Source organism: Microcebus murinus, chromosome 23, assembly GCF_040939455.1.
Source record: "Microcebus murinus isolate Inina chromosome 23, M.murinus_Inina_mat1.0, whole genome shotgun sequence".
NCBI classification, from domain to species: domain Eukaryota; kingdom Metazoa; phylum Chordata; class Mammalia; order Primates; family Cheirogaleidae; genus Microcebus; species Microcebus murinus.
Genome location: NC_134126.1, coordinates 13,350,007 through 13,367,889, shown reverse-complemented (window position 1 = coordinate 13,367,889; position 17,883 = coordinate 13,350,007). Strand labels below are relative to the sequence as shown.

The following is a 17,883-nucleotide window of genomic DNA, read 5'->3' as shown; positions in this document are numbered from 1 at the left end:
GCTGATCACAATTCACAGAAGAAAAAATAAAAATAATGCCACTTCCTTACTGCTCCATGAGTTTCAAGGTGGATCTTTGAAGGCTGTGAATTAGGGATCCCCTAATTATTTTTCTTTTTTTTGAGACAGAGTCTCACTCTGTTGCCTGGGCTAGAGTGCCATGGCATCAGCCTAGCTCACAGCAACCTCAAACTCCTGGGCTCAAGCAATCCTTCTGCCTCAGCCTCCCGAGAAGTTGGGACTACAGGCATGTGCCACCATGCCCGGCTAATTTTTTCCTGTATATTTTCTATATAATTTTTTCTATATATTTTGGCTAATTAATTTCTTTCTATTTTTAATAGAGATGGGGTCTTGCTCTTACTCAGGCTGGTTTCAAACTCCTGACCTTGAGTGATCCTCCCACTTCGGCTTCCCAGAGTGGTAGGATTACAGGCGTGAGCCACTGCGCCTGGCCCAGTTCATCAGTTCTTAGCCACTGTCTCTTCCATCCTCTCAGCATCTTCTTCTGGAACTCTTCTTACACCCATGCAGAGATTTCTTATTGCTTTCTCTGTATCTTTTAATCTTTCTTTCTATATATTTATCTTTTAATACTGATTTTTGAAGATTTTCATCAGATCTAGTTCAGATCTATTCTAATTCTTCAACAGTTATTTAATCCTTGCACCAAGTTTTTAATTTAATTCACTATATTTTCCACTTAGAAGTGAAATGTTTTTCAAATTATCTTTTTGTTCTGTTGTCAGCATGTCTTGCTCTAAACTCCTACCTTCAGTTTCTTCTCTTAGGTCTTTAATATTTTTAAACATACTTATTTTATAGCTTGGCCTCTGGTAGCCATGCAAATATTTTTTGAATGAATGAATAAATTATCAGTTTCTTTCCAACAGTTCTCAGATCTGAAGTTCTCAAGAGTCTAAATCTGTTCCTCTTGACTCCCTCGTTGAAGGTATATCCCTTCAGAAAGATTTCTTCTTTTTTTTTTTTAAATCTAGTTCTCCCAGGGGTATCACTGGCCTGAAAGTTCCTAACTCCTAGACCACATAAATAGCAGCTTGAAGCAAGGCACAGGCCAAGTGCACATATGATTTAAAGGGAGACATTTTTCTTCCTTCCACACTCAGGCCAAGATAGACAGGCTTCTCAGTTGTCTTCTTCTGCCAGTAGGAAGATATTTTTTGAGCCCATTTTATTATTGAGGGAGGGTCCTGGCTCTGTATAAGGAGTTTTGGTTCCAACTCTCCACCTTTCGTAAGCAGAAGCCCTCATTTTTGGGCCCCATGTATGTGTTATAACCCATGACACTATTTTGCCAAGATTGGCATTTCCTACCTCCCCAACTAGAACAGCTGCAAAATGAACTCACACACTTCTGGTTTTCAGTTCCTTCTTCATTCATGGCCTGTAGGGATTTCCCTTACCATCTTGCAAGCTCAACTAAAAATAATTTTTAATATTTCTTACCTAGTTGTTTTACAGATGAGGGGTTTAGGTTATTGTAGTTCACCAGATTATTGGAAATAGAAGTGTTCCTCCTTGGTTTCCTATCCAAAGCAGTGCCAGCCAATTTTCAAGCCCATGAAGTTAAATTTATGGTCTGAAGTGATAGGGGTATGGTAGATAGCATTTTGATCTTGCCAGAGTGGTCCATGGACTGTTAAAAGATGGAGGACCATCGACCTAGAGAGACCTCAGAGTGATGCAGCCCTTCAGTCAGCTAATAATCTATGTGTTCTTTGAAGCTGGAAGAACAGGGTGTGTACTATTATTTGCTAGCAACTTTATAACAAAGGTTTTCCTAAAATAATGATGACAGAGCACCCAAGATTGAGAAAACATCAAGGGCTTAATCAACACAAAATATTTGCTTAATCATGGATTCTGGTTTTGTAACAGCCTGAATGCTTGGCGTTCTGTTTTCTGCAGACTGTTTCTGGGGTCTGACATTATCACCAGTAACACTCCCACCAAAGAGCAGCCCAAGTCTACTGCCAGCGGGAGCTCCGGTGAAAGCATGGACTCGGTCAGCGTGTCGTCCTGTGAGTCGAACCACTCAGAGGCTGAGGAGGGCTCTGTTACTCCCATGGACACCCCTGACGAGCCTCAGAAAAAGGTATATACTTAACCCTCTGCATAATTCCTCATGCAGGCACGTGCCGCGGTATTTGCTACATAAGGAACGTCTGCTTTTATTACTCTCCAGTATTTTGAAAGTCATGTTTTTAAGAGGTGTCAAAAGCAGAGTTCAATTAGGGGATACGTCCCTTATAGAAACAGGTATAAAAGCAGTAAGCATATTTGTTTATTCATTTGGCCTTTGAAATATTGTTTTAAACCCACATCTAAAGGCACTGAAGGAGACTTTATTTAGGAGAAATAGGGTTACTTGGAAGGAGCAAAAAGTCAAAGGTGGAGATATGTCAGCTTCTTGGTGTCATACTTGTCTTAGCCAAGCCTTTATCACAATAGTAAATCACTCCAAAACTCAGTGACTTAAAATAAGCACCACTTTGTTTCTCTTATGCATCTGTGGCTTGGGTGATCTGGGTTGGGCTTGGTCCTAGGCCGAGGATTTGGTCCAAGTCTACTCCACCTGCCTCTCATTTTTTTTTTAGAGTAATGGGCTACCCGGGACATGCTGCTAAGACAGATGAGCAAAAGGGCAAGCCCAAGCCCAAAGCACTTACCAAGCCTTTACTTGTCAGATCTACCAACATTCCATTGCAATTCTAAAGCAGTCATCCCACATAAGTAAACTGGGCAGGGAAATGTGCTCCATTATTAGTCGGAGGAGCTACTAACTAGTCACAGGGCAAAGGGCATGGATGCCGGGGAGGATGAGGGATTGGTAACAGTCATACAATCTGTGCTATCTGAAAGGAAGGAAAGTGATGAGAAGTGATAAAGGAATTTCCATAGAGAGTTTCTATTTTCCATGACTACATAAATAACATTTTTAAAAAACATAAATGTCAATCTTAATCTTCTAAACACATCTGCTTCAATCCATTGGTCAAGTTGCTTGTTTCAGGGACATCAACTTTGATATGTCTAGAATTTGTACCCTGTTGGAGAGGTTTCTGGCCCACTAGACTTGCTTCGTGGTGACTTCTGGTCCCTTGGCTTACACTTGGGTCAATGAGGTAGGGTGTTTGTAACAGTTTCATCATTTGGTTTTATCGGCTGCTCAGTAAGGGGACCTGTGTGTGGCTTCACATGGAGTTATATAACATGGAGTTAAATAACAGTGGCAACCTGGTAACCCTCAACTGACTTTTTTACAAAGTAGCCAATTCAGGAAGGGCATCATAAGCAGCACGCAGCACTCGTCAAGCTGAGATGACTCAGATGCTTCTCCAGTTGGATTTCTCACCCCTCTGCTTTGAAATCCAGGGGGTACAACGTTTCATGCTCCAAATGTTGAAGGGAGAGCTCTGCGAACACCCAGAGTAGCCATTCTCTCCAAAGGCGTGTTTCCTAGCCTGGGCATGTAATCCTTCTCTGTGATGTGACATACAACATTCTAGATTTGTCACAATCTAGAATAAAGTCTCATCATTCTCTTTTTCACAGCTTCTTCAGCTTTGTAGACCCCATTTCTGATGATGGGCATTGTAGGAAAATGACAACTGAGGCATTGCCCACATGTTTTGGGATTTCTCTCTGCCTCTCTGGGGAGGAGAGGGAATCACATTCACATCTGGTGGTGCATGGAATGTGCATTGGTCCAGATCATCTCTTTTAAACCATGCCAAAGCCCAGTGTGCTGTCATGTGCACACCCCTGGCTTTACCCCTTGTCATACTGGCTCTTTAGTTTCTTGTGTAAGTCGCAGCTTTTTATTCTTTGGACTAAACTTTCTCGGAGTCATACATTTCTGTGGATTTACAAATGCGTGATTGGCGGGGTTGCAAGTGGTTCCTGAGCTGCTAGCATCCCTGTGTGTTAACTGCAAAGGCCCTTAGTTCTGCTCGGTGCAGACCTGGACTGGGCTGACCTCTGCAGTCCCTTCCTGCTCTGAGACCCTGTGACAGTCGCCCTCTCCAGCAGCCCTCCAGGCTGTCACCCTTCCTTTCCCACAGACTGCACCGTGAGGTCACTCTTCTTCAGGGTGAAGTATAATTTGATTTGCATTCCTTTCCCATTCCTCCTGATCATGATTTCTAAACATTGATTTTCACACTCCTCCTTAAATTCTCAGTAAGAATGTGGGGGCTCATCAGGTAGTCTGTTTAGAGCTGCCATAAACCATGTATCTTCAAAGCTTTATCTTAAGCATAAATTTCACTTGAATCGCAGAAAATCAAAGGAAAAGAGTTTAGACAGAGGATAATGAGGGTGAAAAATTAAACCAAAAATCGGAAAATAGAACATCTTAGCTAATACATCTGCAAGCAAAGTTATGCTATTAGAATTATCCCGCATTAGTTAGCCCAAAATCGAGCCACTAAGTTGATTCACTTGATAACAAACATAAGGGGGGAAAACAAACCCAAACAAAAAATGTTAACTAAACCATATTGTGTTAGAGCCAGAGTTAGACTCTTACCTATCAGAATTGTTATATCATCTTGCTGGATCTAATTAAACTACTCATGCAGTAGACTTTAATGTATAGTTATGCTATTGAAAGAAGGCATCCACAAGAAATATGGTAGACTCCATTTTGCTCAGAAGCCTGATAATCAGAAAGCAAACTTCTGTACTCTGTTTCCATGGAAGGACAGACAAATATGAAAGAAATTAATAAGTTGTTTGTTTTTTAAATGACTTCCAGAATCTTTTATAGAATTAATATGGTGATATAGTGTAATTTAGCTTAATTCATTCAAAGACATTATTTATAATTTTCTACAATAAGAATTGATATTTAAAATGATTCAATTTAATGATGTTTTGGGTGAAGAATACCTCCTAGTGAATTTTAAACATCCTCTTTCTTTGGTAGTTGGTATTGTATGTATGATAAATGTATAGCTAATAAGAAAAGCACCTTAATTGTAGTACCACATTCCATAATTGTCCTTGATGTGCAACATGAAAATGTGTGTAATTGATTCTAGTAGCAAATGTAGGAAGTGGAGGAACTACTCACAGTCTGTGTTTCTTTGAGCAAGTCACTTTATTTCTCTGAACCTTACTCTTCTCATCTTTATAATGTGAGATTATAATGAGATAAGATATAAAAAAGCTCATCACAAACCTCACAGCGGTAAACATAGCAAGGTAGTGGCATAATATATTAGTGTACGGTGTTACTGTCTATCAACAGCAGACTGAGCCTTGGCTACATGCTTGCCCTGTGAATTTTGTGGGGGTCAGGGAACTAGGGTGCTGGTCCTGAGGGAGCTATCAATTATCTTTGTGAACCTGGAGTCCCAGTCTTCTCTTTGGGTCTCGGGTTCCTGAGCAGTAGAAAGGGGCCAGAGCCAGGTGATCTCCAAGGGCCTTTCCTGCACTAGCATTGCATGCAGAGCTGTATAATGTATGGTCTTTATCTTAAAAACTTCTGAAAATACAGACATTTCTTTCCTCCTACAAAATATGATTGCAAAGTGGAATCAGGATAGCATTATCTGTGGGCAGAACAATATTGAGCACTGTGCAGGCTCAAGACAGGAGGACAGAATGAACTGTTTGTTGGTGAGGCTTTCCGCCAGCCCTGTAAGCTTTTGACTTTGGGAGCCCATGTTGCCTCTAGTTTCTGGTGTCTGCTGCCACCTGCTGGTTAACTTCCATAAGAACAGCTAAAAACTAGGGAAGCAAGGAAACCACGGAGTGATTAGGTCACAATGAGCCACTGATAGGCATCTGCCACTGGGTGTGGGGGTGTTTACACCAGGGACAAGATACATGTGTGCTGTGGGCTGTTGCAGAAGCAATACTGAAGTTATTGGTCTTGATATCTATCTTTGCTTTGAAAATTATAAAGCACACTGTCAGCCGAGGTTCTAATCTATTTTCTTCTGGGGTGTGTTCACTCTTCCAGCTCTCTGAGTCTTCCTCATCATGTTCCTCTATCCATTCCATGGACACCAATTCCTCAGGGATGTCGTCCTTAATCAACCCCCTCTCCTCCCCTCCGTCCTGTAACAACAACCCCAAAATCCACAAGCGCTCCGTCTCTGTGACGTCCATTACCTCGACTGTGCTGCCTCCCGTTTACAACCAGCAGAACGAAGACACCTGCATCATACGCATCAGCGTGGAAGACAACAATGGCAACATGTACAAGAGCATCATGGTAAGAGTGGCTTTTCCATCTAGACTTATCTGTGTCTACCAGCCATGCAGACTAACGCCCCTAATTATGTACAAGATTAGCACATATATATATGCATTCATGAAATAAATATACATAAATACTGAGTCTCCCTGAGTATAGGTTAATGGTGTATTTATATAAAAATATATATCCCAACAGTACATATGGGATATAATTTTGATATGTCAAAAAATGCTAAAACAGGCCGGGCGCTGTGGCTCACGCCTGTAATCCTAGCTCTTGGGGGGCCGAGGCGGGCGGATTGCTCAAGGTCAGGAGTTCGAAACCAGCCTGAGCAAGAGCGAGACCCCGTCTCTACTATAAAATAGAAAGAAATTAATTGGCCAACTGATATATATATAAAAATTAGCCGGGCATGGTGGCGCATGCCTGTAGTCCCAGCTACCCAGGAGGCTGAGGCAGAAGGATCACTCGAGCCCAGGAGTTTGAGGTTGCTGTGAGCTAGGCTGACGCCATGGCACTCACTCTAGCCTGGGCAACAAAGCGAGACTCTGTCTCAAAAAAAAAAAAAAAAAAAAAAAAAATGCTAAAACATTCATTTAGATCAGTATCACCCTTTTCAAAATTACCCATTTTTAAAAAATGATTTAGATTTATTCAACAAATAGTCAATAATGTATGTATTCGCTAAAATATAAATAAATAAATACCGACAGTCAAAATTATCAATTTTGGTGATTGTGTAACAGTATTCCAGGGAAGATGCCACTGCTTCAGACCTTCTTGGAAGTCTCTCTGTGGAATTCTATGTTTGGATTTATAATTGAATTTTCATGCATTCTTAGCAGTGTACTCCCTGGTAGCAAATTTTTGTCCTTTAGTCATTTGTGTCAAACCTACTTTAAAAAGTAGATGATCAATCTGGAAGTACAGTTTGGATCAATGAGAAACAATGCTTATAAAATGAGACTGACATTTTTGAGCTTCTTGTAAAAACTGTGTGTTTCTGAGAACAATCCCAACATTTTAATAATGGCTGCCTTTTTGGAATACATACAGAGCCTCTCCTGGCAATGACCTTGAGTGTATAAAGTCTGTATATTTATTACAAGAATAGACCCCTTTGTTTATAGGAGATCATAAATTGAAAATAAGATTCTCCTTTGTAACAGAATCCCACAGCTAATTCCACCTCTCTCCTCATCTTCATCACTCACCTCTTTGAGGGCACAGTGAGTGTTCACAAGCTCAGGCATGACAGAAGAGGTATGGAGGCACTGTCATTTAATATTTCAAAGAAAATCTTTGCTGATTCATCAAGTAAATAGAATATTGACATTTGTTGTGTACTGGTCATTGGACCAGGCTTTGGGGGTAGGAGATGAATGAGACATTTCTGTCTTTGAGGAACTTATTATCAAAAAAGGAGCTCACAAAGCGTTATTCAGAATGCACCAAATCCTCTAATAGAGGCCAGGCCAGATTATAAAGGGCCTCATGGCCCACACAAAGGAGTTTGTGTTAGTCCTCCAGGCAGTAAGGTCTTACTGGCGGCTTGTAAGTAGCAATCAGATTTGCTGAGTAGAAAGGTAACTGGCACTTTGGACCCTTGCTGCTGAGTTGGGGGTAGACTGGAGGTGGGGAAGCAAGTCAGGAAGGTGCTGTCATATTCTGTGTAGGAGGTGGTAAGGGCCTGCGTGACAGTCTCGTGGCTTTTCATGAGGTAGGATTGTAGAATCCATTCTTTAGTCATCACCCTTTTGGTTACTGTTGTGGAGGATGAGGAAGAAGGAGGATCAGGCTGTCCAGGCAGCGTGGTGGTTAGTCGGTGCGTCAAGTGAGATATGAGGGTGGCGGTTTTGAGGGCGTTTAAATCAGAGGCAGCAGTAGGACATCCAGGTGGCATTGTCTAAGAAACGGTCAGAAACGTGGGCTGGTGCAAGGCCGGTGCTGGGATCTGATAATGGGAGTCATCTAGCCCCACAGGGTGAACACAGTCCTGTGGGAGCGTGGGTAGGATGAGCAGAGCTCAGGTGGCAGTGAGGAAGGGGCTGGTCAAGGAGCACCAGCGGGGTGGGAGAACCACAAGGCAGCCAAGGTCATCAGTGATGTTATCATATTTTCAGCGTGGTCTGTTCACATGGCTTCTCTTATATGCCAGCCAGAGAGGAGTTCCGCCTACATAACTCTACGCTGTCTCTGAATTATAGCGTGGACCATTAGCTTTGGGACATGCCTGGTCAGCATGTGCTCTGCTCTGTCTCAGGAGAGCCAGGGGTGCTTGAGGTGTTTCACGAACCCCTGCTGCCGCGTGGGAGGCCTGGTTTGTGTGTGCTGAGTGTTGGGAGGGGAGCTAACAGACGATCCCCCAGCTTCCTCTTTCCCCAGCACGTGGGCTGCCTTTGCAAGAGTAGCATCTTCTGCCAGCCCCTTCCTGTGGCCCTTTATATTGTACAGATGGTGTCACTCCCCTTTCATAAAAATCCCCCAGCCCATCTCACAGGCTTATTCTGGACAGACGACACACTGGTCTAGGAGCGTCCTGCACATTAGTAGGCCTTCTAAAGAGAAGCTTTAATCCACAGGAATTCCCTTTGTGAAATTTATTATACACATGCTGTTGACCAGAGGGTGGAAGTAATTCAATCCAAGTTTAGCCTAGATTAGCAGTTCTCAAACTTTTTAGTCTCAGAACCCCTTTATGCTCTGAGACAGTATTGAGTATTCCAAAGAGCATTAGGCTATGTAGGTTGAATTTAACACAGTTGATATTAAACTGAGACATTTTCAAAATATTTATTCATTAAAAATAATGAACACATTGCATATTGATTAAATTATGTTTTTTAATGAAAAAGATGCATTTTTTTCTAAAAATTGTTGAGTGAGAAGAATAGCATTGTTTTACATTTTTACAAATCTTCTTCTGGAATGTTTGTTGAGATATATTGTTTTGGTTGAAGTATATGATGAACATCCAGTTATACACAGATAAGGAGTTAGAAAAGGGAGGAATATTTTCAATGCCTTTTCAGATAATTGTAAATATTTCTCTTTGTAGGTAAAGATTTAATAAAATTAATTATTTTTACTGCTTCATCAAGGACAATTTAAAGTGAAACTGGCTTTCCTTTCTTTTGTTTTTGTTTTTACTCTGAGTACCATGTATCAAAGGATATAATGATTGATGGGCACCATCTGGGGGATGGTCATGATGGAGACTCAGACTTTTGGGGGGAGGGGGGGAAATGGGCATTTATTGAAACCTTAAAATCTGTACCCCCATAATATGCCAAAATAAAAAAAAATTAAAAAAAAAAAAAAAAGGATATAATGACTACTGGTATAGTTAGGTACCACTGCATTGATTGGTGCTAAGGTGCCAGCAATTTAATTCGCCCTTGCTTGTTCAATGACAATGCAAATGTCAACAGAAGGGAAAAGACAAGCAGCATTTTAGTATTATTATGAAAATGATTTTGATTGCATGGATCCCCTTAGAGATCGCAGGTACACCAGCGGCCATGGATTGTACTTCCACTGGCCTAGTGGACTTGCTTTGCCAGGAGCAGCTAGTGTCCCCTGAATCCAGGTGCTTCAACAGAAAGTAGGAGGAGCAACACTTCAACCCTTGTAAAGTCATCTCCTCGGTGACCTTGGATAAATGTCTCCTATCACCGTGCCCGTAACTCTTTCTAAATGATCTTTTCTCCATTATGTCAATCACAGAGTCAGTCTCCCAAGATCCCGTCAATAGGGAATTCAATATTTATGGCCATAGGCAGGTATAGGAAGGTGACACCCACACATCATTCAGAACTGCACCATTCAGCACGGTAGCCACTAGCCACGTGTGGCAATTGAGCATTTGAAATGGGGATAGTCCAAATTGAGATGAGCTATGAATGTAAAATATACACTGATTTTGAAGACTTAGTACAAAAAAATGTTAACTATCTCAACATTTTTATTGATTATATGCTGATTATTTTGGATGTATTGGGTTAAGTAAAATACATTATTAAAATTAATTTACTTTTTAAAAACTTTTTAACTGTGGCTACTGGAAACTTAAAATTAGAACACGTGGCTCACATTCTATGTCTATAGGGGAGTGCTGGTTCAATATATCAGCATAAGGATGCACAACCGAGCTGTTCGTACTGATCATAATCGTTAGTTCCCTTCAGTTCTTTCATGGTGCAAAGTTATAAACACCCCAGGAAAGCCCTTGGCCATCCTGTCTTCATTTAGACACAGCTGGGGAAGTTTAAGGTAAAGAGAAAGGGGGTAGCCTGGCTATCTCCTTACACATCTGAGTCTGCCGTAGCCTCACAGTCGTGCCAAGTGCGGTCCTTCCTCCTCCCGTTTTCTGCTCTACTAGTCCAATGTGACCCAGCTTTGGCAGTATACCCTTTAGACCAGCAAAAACCATATTTTTCTCCTTTAGAATTTTGTGTGCACCACTTTTCCCTTGTAAATAAATACGTCGGATGTTTTGGTAATAGTCAAGTGAGCAAGATCTGTGTCCCTTACAAGGACCCCATTGTAGTGCGTGTTGTTTATTGAACCACAAACACCAGCTGCTGTCCAGGATCGGGGGAGGCATCTAGGCACTGCCATCCTCTGGCTCACAATGGCAGAGTTTCCTGGAGGAAATTAGACATTTTGTGTGTGGGGGGCCTTTCTCTCTGTAGTCCTCTTACCTCCTGGTGAGAGCAGCTTTTATTTTTAAGAATAATCTGAATTTTCATTTACTTCTTTCAAATTTAAAGAAACCACCTAAGGCATAGTTCCTTTGTCGCCCTGTTTTCACATGGCCCTGAACCCCCTGCAGATAGTTGGCTGGTGGGACAACAGAATTGGGGATTAGGTAAACCTTTACTTGTGCTTTTAAAACACTTAGAAGCTGATTTTTATTTTGGCAAAATTTATATATAGTTTACATACACAAATCTTAAGGGTTCAGTTTTTTGAGTTTTGCTAACTGGATACATCTGTGTAATTAGCACCCCAAATCTAGATACAGAACAGGCACAAATCTCCTTGTGCCTCTTCCAGTCATTGCCCCCTTGACCTTGAGGTTAGTTTTCTAATGCCACAGATTCGTTTTTCCTCTTTTTGAAAGAATGGGCTCCAATAGTGTGTAATCTTTGGTCTGTTTTCTTTTGTTCAACATGATGTTTTTGAGATTCATCCACATTGTTGCACATGTCAGTTCTTAGTTCCTCTCAGTTGCTCAGTCGTGTTCTGTTGTGAGTAGACAGTTTCTTTGTCCATTTGGTTGTTGATGGAGATTCAGACTGATTGTCGTTTTTAGCCTTTATAAATAAATCTGCTATGAATGTGCACAGGTCCTTTTGTGGACATACGTTTTTATTCCTCTTGGTAAACAGGAGTGGGGTTACTGAATCCTCAGGTCCCTTGTGCTTTTTGAAATGGTCAGAACTAAAGCTGTTTTCGTCCCACAGGTCATAACACGGGCCACAGAAGCAGTTCTACATGTGAGGATGATTTGGGCCCATCGCTGATAATGCTTCACATTTTTCACAATTCCTCATAGATGTTATTTCACTGCGACTTCAGCCAGTGCTGGGGCGATAGGGAAGGCAAGCCTTCTCTCCACTTGAATAGTGGAGGACGCTGTGATTCGGGTGATTTTCCCATCATCTTTTGGCTGCTAAGGGTGGAACCAGGACCAGAACCCAGGAGTGCCGGTTCTAAGTCCTGTTCTCTGTCCACTAGTCCATTCTTCCTGGAAAGGCCCATACAGCACAAGACAGCAAGAATATGAGGCTCAGGAGAAACCTTTCAGGAAGCATGTAGCTACATACTCTGCAAACCCGTTCATTGTCGTTGCAGTTGACGAGTCAGGATAAGACCCCCGCGGTGATCCAGAGAGCAATGCTGAAACACAACCTGGACTCAGACCCAGCCGAGGAGTACGAGCTGGTGCAGGTCATCTCGGAGGACAAAGGTGGGCACGCATTCCTCCTTGGGGCAGGCTGCCAGCGGCGTGTCCATAATGCTCCCCAGTTGAGAAGGCAGGAAATGGATATAGTGTCTTCTTTAGTGGAATCTAGTGGTGGTTTTTAATCCTGCAAGGGAGAACAATCATGCCATCAACTTGTAGAATTAATAAGCATCTCAAGCTGCTCCCCCATTCCTCAACTCTTGTTTGTCCTGCAGTTTTGCTGAGAATTTCTCCTGCCCATTACAAACTCATCAAATGTTTTTCCAGGAAGTGGTCTCTCCCTACTTCAGGAGGTGCAGGGTACGTGGGGAGTCTGTTGGGTTTTGTAGATGACCACGCACCTCCTTTACTCAATAACATGTTTCTAAGTTGTATGTGAACCCGAAACTTAGCAGTTCCTATGTTTTCTCATTGTTTCAGTTAATCATTTGTGAGAGACTTTATTCCTGATCCATCTGCAAATAGCAAAAGATTCTTTATCTCGCACTGAGGCAAAGAACTGGTGCTCTATGAAAGGCTTCAGTATAACTGAACACATTACTTAAAGAAATCCCTTTTATGAAGACTCTGGGAAAATAATCACCCCTGAATATATCTATTTACTAATTTGAATTGAGTTTGCATTTGTTGAGGAGAAAACAGGCTGATTCTTCCATCTCTTGTCATGTCATAGAGAGTGACCCAATGAGGCTAAGTCTCTTCTCCAAGTGCAGAAGGAGCAGCAAATGTCATTGACTGAGGCCAGCCCTTTCCGTGGACAGACTTGCAAAAGGCACACTGCAGGCGTCTTATGCAGGGCTCTGTGCATCAACAAGTGGTCTTTCCTGTAGATGAAATGGAGAAGTCCACAACTGGGGGTATGGGATCAACATGTCACCCATGGCTCCATCTTGGGCTTAGAGGAGAGTGTCTAAAATTAGAATAGTATATTTGCCTAGAGATTAAAAGCTACAGCCTCTGAGAAAATCCTTTTTCAACTTCCTTGGAGAAGTTTGCTCATTTCTCATTCAGCTGAGCCCTAGGCTTGGGGGCGGAACTTCTCATTTATGACCTTTTAATGTAGTTACAGTTAAAATCTTAAGCCTGAAAAGTGGTCTCAAGTTTCACCATGTCACCTACAGCACATCACAAAAGTGAGGCCAGTGAGGCTCAGGATCAGGAGTCCCACGGTACAGCCTGGACCCAGCTCTGCCCACCAGCTGTGTGGTCTCAGGCAAGCCACTACACCTCTCTGGCCTTGGTTCTTAGCGAAATGGACACAATACCCTGCTGGTTCCTCATGGGCGGTTCTGAAGATAACAGGAAGTAATGTACCTGAAAGTGCTTTGGGGAAAGGCTAAGTGATATATAACTGTGAGGAATATTATTACTGACCCGGGAACATGTGGGCAGGGGCATGGGGACACTCTGAGGGGGCTATTCTTTATGAAGCATTGGTTCATATAGTGTACCAGAGTCACGTAGAACTGACTGTATCGGTCTTGCTGCAGGACCTCAGCACTCAAGTCTGAGTTAAGGCTCGTGTTGTCTGGTTCTGCAACCAGATGCCTCTACAGGTTGCCTCCCCATCCCACTGCCGCAAAGCTAGATTTGCATAGTTTACCTTTTTTGTTTCCTATTTGTTTTTTCACATACCCATTAACCCCAAGTGTTAAATATGATATGCCATCTTTTAAAATTAAAGTGAACCAAATTAACTTTTATTTGATAATTTCATATTACACTTGGACCAATCTTTCCTCTGAAGTTGCAGCTATCTGGTTAGGAATCATCGAAGTTAAAAATAGTTTAAATGCGAGCACATATACACTGTCTTACATGGATGCTATTCAATGTTAAAATGCAAGCTCTGGACAAAGCAGTGACTCAGTTTGGGATTAATTAAAAAATATTTTGATTTTCCAAGTAAAGAGTTCTGGAATGTTATAGAGTTTCTGGTTTTTTCCTTGTCATTGGGTTCTCTTAGTCTTTGAGAAAATCTGCCCACTGGAGTGGAAAATGGACTACAGGAGGAAGGAAAACTAGGGTTCTAGTTCCAGTTCTATTGTTCATTAGCTATGATCTTGAGAATATCCTTCAACTTCTTTTGGCCTCAGTTTCCTACTGGATTTTCTTCTAGCTTTAACATTCTGTATTTCAAAATTTAGTTCATGGAGTAAATTTCTAAAATCTGTACTTAACTTTTTTATTGGTATTGAGACGTTAGGACCAATTTTAGGGAGGCGGTATTGGCGATCATTGTCTGGTTTGGGTCACATCCCAGGGACAAAGGTCCATCGTCCCAGCTTTGTGTCTGGGCAAGATTTATATCAGCCACTATCAGTGCTGAGCTAACCCACACAAGCTGACTTTTTCTTTCCTTTTTCAGAACTCGTGATCCCAGACTCGGCAAATGTCTTTTATGCCATGAATAGCCAAGTGAACTTTGACTTCATTTTACGCAAAAAGAACTCCATGGAAGAGCAAGTGAAACTGCGCAGCCGGACCAGCTTGACATTGCCCAGGACAGCTAAACGGGGCTGCTGGAGCAACAGACACAGCAAAATCACCCTCTGAAGGGAGGGACCAATGGCCCTGTGCTTGCCAGAGGCAGAGTGGGGCTGAGAACAGGCTGTGGTGATTGCAATACCATCCAGTGTTAGAGGATCACTGGTGAAGTCAGCAGATATTTATCGAGTACCTACGGTGTGCAAAGCACTGTGATAGGCATTATGGGGAAATTGGAAATGAATTTGACATGAAAAGGATGAACGACTCACCGATTCTCTTTGACCTATTTGGGACCAAAATGCAAAATTATCCACATTTGTAAATATATATATGCACACATATTTGGTATGTATGTGTATATATATAAATATACAAGAGTGACTTTATGGGATATTCTGAACTATGGAAAAACAAATTTGCACAATGGCCTGGAAGTTGAGGTCACTTTTTACAGGGAAATAGAAGGAACTGAGAACCTAGTCTCCTATCTTCCAAGTAAATGAAATCAGTTCTGGGAACACAGAATGTCCTTTGTGCCAGTATTATAAGAAGTCTAAACTTTATTTTTATAAAGGGAGAGGATTACTTTCTCAATCAAGTGCCACCAGATAACAACTGCGGAGGCTGGAACTGCCACTGGCTGAATGAAAGGCCACTTTGGAAAAGTTTGGATGAGTCCATGGCCTTCAACCTCTGCCCACATCTGCCGCTGTCTGCCACCCCAGGGAGGGACAGGGGGAGCTTCCCAGTCTGTCTGCTCCACTCGTCTAGCCATCACGACCCCGCTGGAGTCAACACAAGCCCATTTCGATTTCTGGCAATCCCATTGTGTTTCTGTTTTCTCCCCTAAAGAAGATATCATCATCATCATTGCACAAATAGCCATGTTCTTTGGTAACACAGCCAGAAAAGAAAGTGCAAAAGTATGGTGACTCATTGGATTCTTATCTGTTTTGGAATGTCACTACTTCATTGCCTTTTCTGATTGCCTTTTGCATGTAAAACTGTATGTCTGGAGTCCTCTGCCATCTGGATCCTAGTACCTCTATGTTATGTGCAATTTGTTCCTCAGGTGTGGAAGTTTCTACTACAGTTGACGACATATGATTATTTTGAGCCTGTGAAAGATTTCTTAGCAGTGATTACGCTGTTAATAGCCCCTTGGAAGACGTTCCCTGCTGATAATAGCATCCTATTTTACTTATTACCTTTTATAGCATTACTGTGTCCAGCCATGGGGAAAGAAATGGGGCTACATATATTATCTAAATCATTTCTCAAAGAGGTACATTCTTCCAGATGGAATCAATAACTTTTTTTTCAGGTCCCTACACTTGCTATCACAGTGTCACTGTTAAGTGACATTTTTGTGTCTAGTAACACCATCATACTCTCCCTTCCAAATCTGAGCTGCACTGGGGTTTGAACTAAAAAGCCATATGTGGGATATTGACATGTATAAGAAGCACTTTCAGAATGTTGTCCTTTTTAAGAAAAAATTCTCAAAATACCAGTTTTTATTCCAAAAATAAAGAGAATGAACCTAGAATCCGAAGTACAGATTGTAACATGGAGCTTTTTTTTTTTTTTCCTAATCCTGTAATACAGCTCTCAAAGGTTGTGTGGGATTTATGTTATGTAAATAGCTATGTGAATTATGCAAGAAACACCAGGGAAAGTTTAGAGATTTGTGGCAATGGACCAAAGAATGAGCCAGGAAGTTCTCAGATTTCCTTTGGTCTTTCTAGGAGATTGGACTGTGCATTGTATAGACTGACTGGTTCCAACTAGACAAAAAGCACTTTCTTCTGTTTGCAAGGCTTGTCTAGTTTGTGCTTCTGTGCTTGGTGGAGAAATGGCTGGTGATGGCTGTCATGGAGATCAAAGTAAATGTAGCCTCAGCCTTATTTTCTTGGTGTGAGGGTCAGAAGGAAAATATAAAACTATTGGCCTGGTTTAGGGTGTGGCTACCAAGACATACATGTTGTGCCCATGTGCTCACCCTGTGTATTTATACTGTATATGTAGAGTCTAGATTTATATACTGCAATGTAAAAAATATATATATATATATTTACCTTTTTTAAAAGACAATGGAAATTCCAAGTAGATAAAACATAGCTTCATTTATTTAATGACACTTTAAATGTCTTCAATCTGTTTCCTGGTGGACATCCGGGTAATGCTTTTAGCTGCTCGCATGCTGGTCTTTCTGCATCTCCCTCATCTGTTTACCTTTTGGATAAACTAATAAACTGGCTTGGGACTTGGTTGGCATGTGCTGCCAGACCCAAAGGGATTGTATCTGGAGTGTTAATCAGGTGGGTTCTGGATATGTCAGTAAGCCCTTTGGAAGCCCACTCTGGATCAACGGGAGGGCGCAAAGGGAAAGCCAGTGGCAGAGTTGGGAGGGGAAGGGCATCCTTCCCACTGGCAATTGTCATGAGTTTCTGGGGAAAGAATGATTTCCTTAGGAAAGTGCAATCAGAGCTGATGCTATGCTCGATCGCCATTCTTAGGAGTCATGCAGTGGGGACACTTTTTATAAAATCCCACTTAGAATGAGGATCCAAGGTAGTGCTTTACCATCCAAGAGCCTTCCCCCTATTCTGCAATGGCTGCCATCTGCTTAATTCTTGAAACCTTCCATGGTGCCCCGAAAGCCAGGAGGATCTCTATGGAGAGAGGAAAGGCATTCCCAAAAGGAGTACATTTGTGATTCTTGTAAATTAATCCATGTCATTTCCCAAATGTCATTCAGTCTAAGGCCAGCTTCACTTAACAGATGCACAGTGTTGTCAGTTGTCCTCTTGTTTCCAAAAAGTTCCCAGAGTTATTTTCCAATGGATTCCTAAATGGACCCAAATTATCCAACTTTATGGGCCCTTGTGGAATTTTGAGAGAGCAAAGTAGGTGTTTTAATAATAGGAAATTGATCATATGAGGTGGGCTGAGGAAAAAAATAGGGATTTTTGTCTTTGGTATTAGGGGACTATTTTTTCAAGATCATTCTAGAAAAGTAGTTCCCTTGTTTTGCCTCTTTGTAGGTAACTTTTTGTCTGAAGGAATAATGTCTTAAAATTTCCTTCTTTGAGGCATTTTTAAATTCTTCATGCAGCACAGGACCATTAGGAGGCATCAGTATTGCTTCATGTGTCCGAGTTGCCATGGTGGCAAGAAGGTTCCCTGA

General features: G+C 41.7%; 1 protein-coding gene across 3 annotated transcripts in view; it reads left to right on the top strand.

Annotated features, from left to right (window-relative positions):
* RGL1 (ral guanine nucleotide dissociation stimulator like 1) overlaps positions 1–16,992 on the top strand; it is a 244,339-nt gene extending 227,347 nt beyond the window's left edge. For all 3 annotated transcript variants that reach the window (XM_012736017.2, XM_012736000.2, XM_012736028.2), the window contains 4 exons: positions 1,930–2,116; positions 5,993–6,247; positions 12,092–12,206; positions 14,572–16,992. In XM_012736017.2, coding sequence (XP_012591471.1) covers positions 1,930–2,116; positions 5,993–6,247; positions 12,092–12,206; positions 14,572–14,759 — 745 coding nt within the window. In that variant the 3' untranslated portion in view covers positions 14,760–16,992. The remainder of the gene's footprint in view (positions 1–1,929; positions 2,117–5,992; positions 6,248–12,091; positions 12,207–14,571) is intronic.
* The last annotated feature ends 891 nt before the right edge of the window (positions 16,993–17,883 follow it).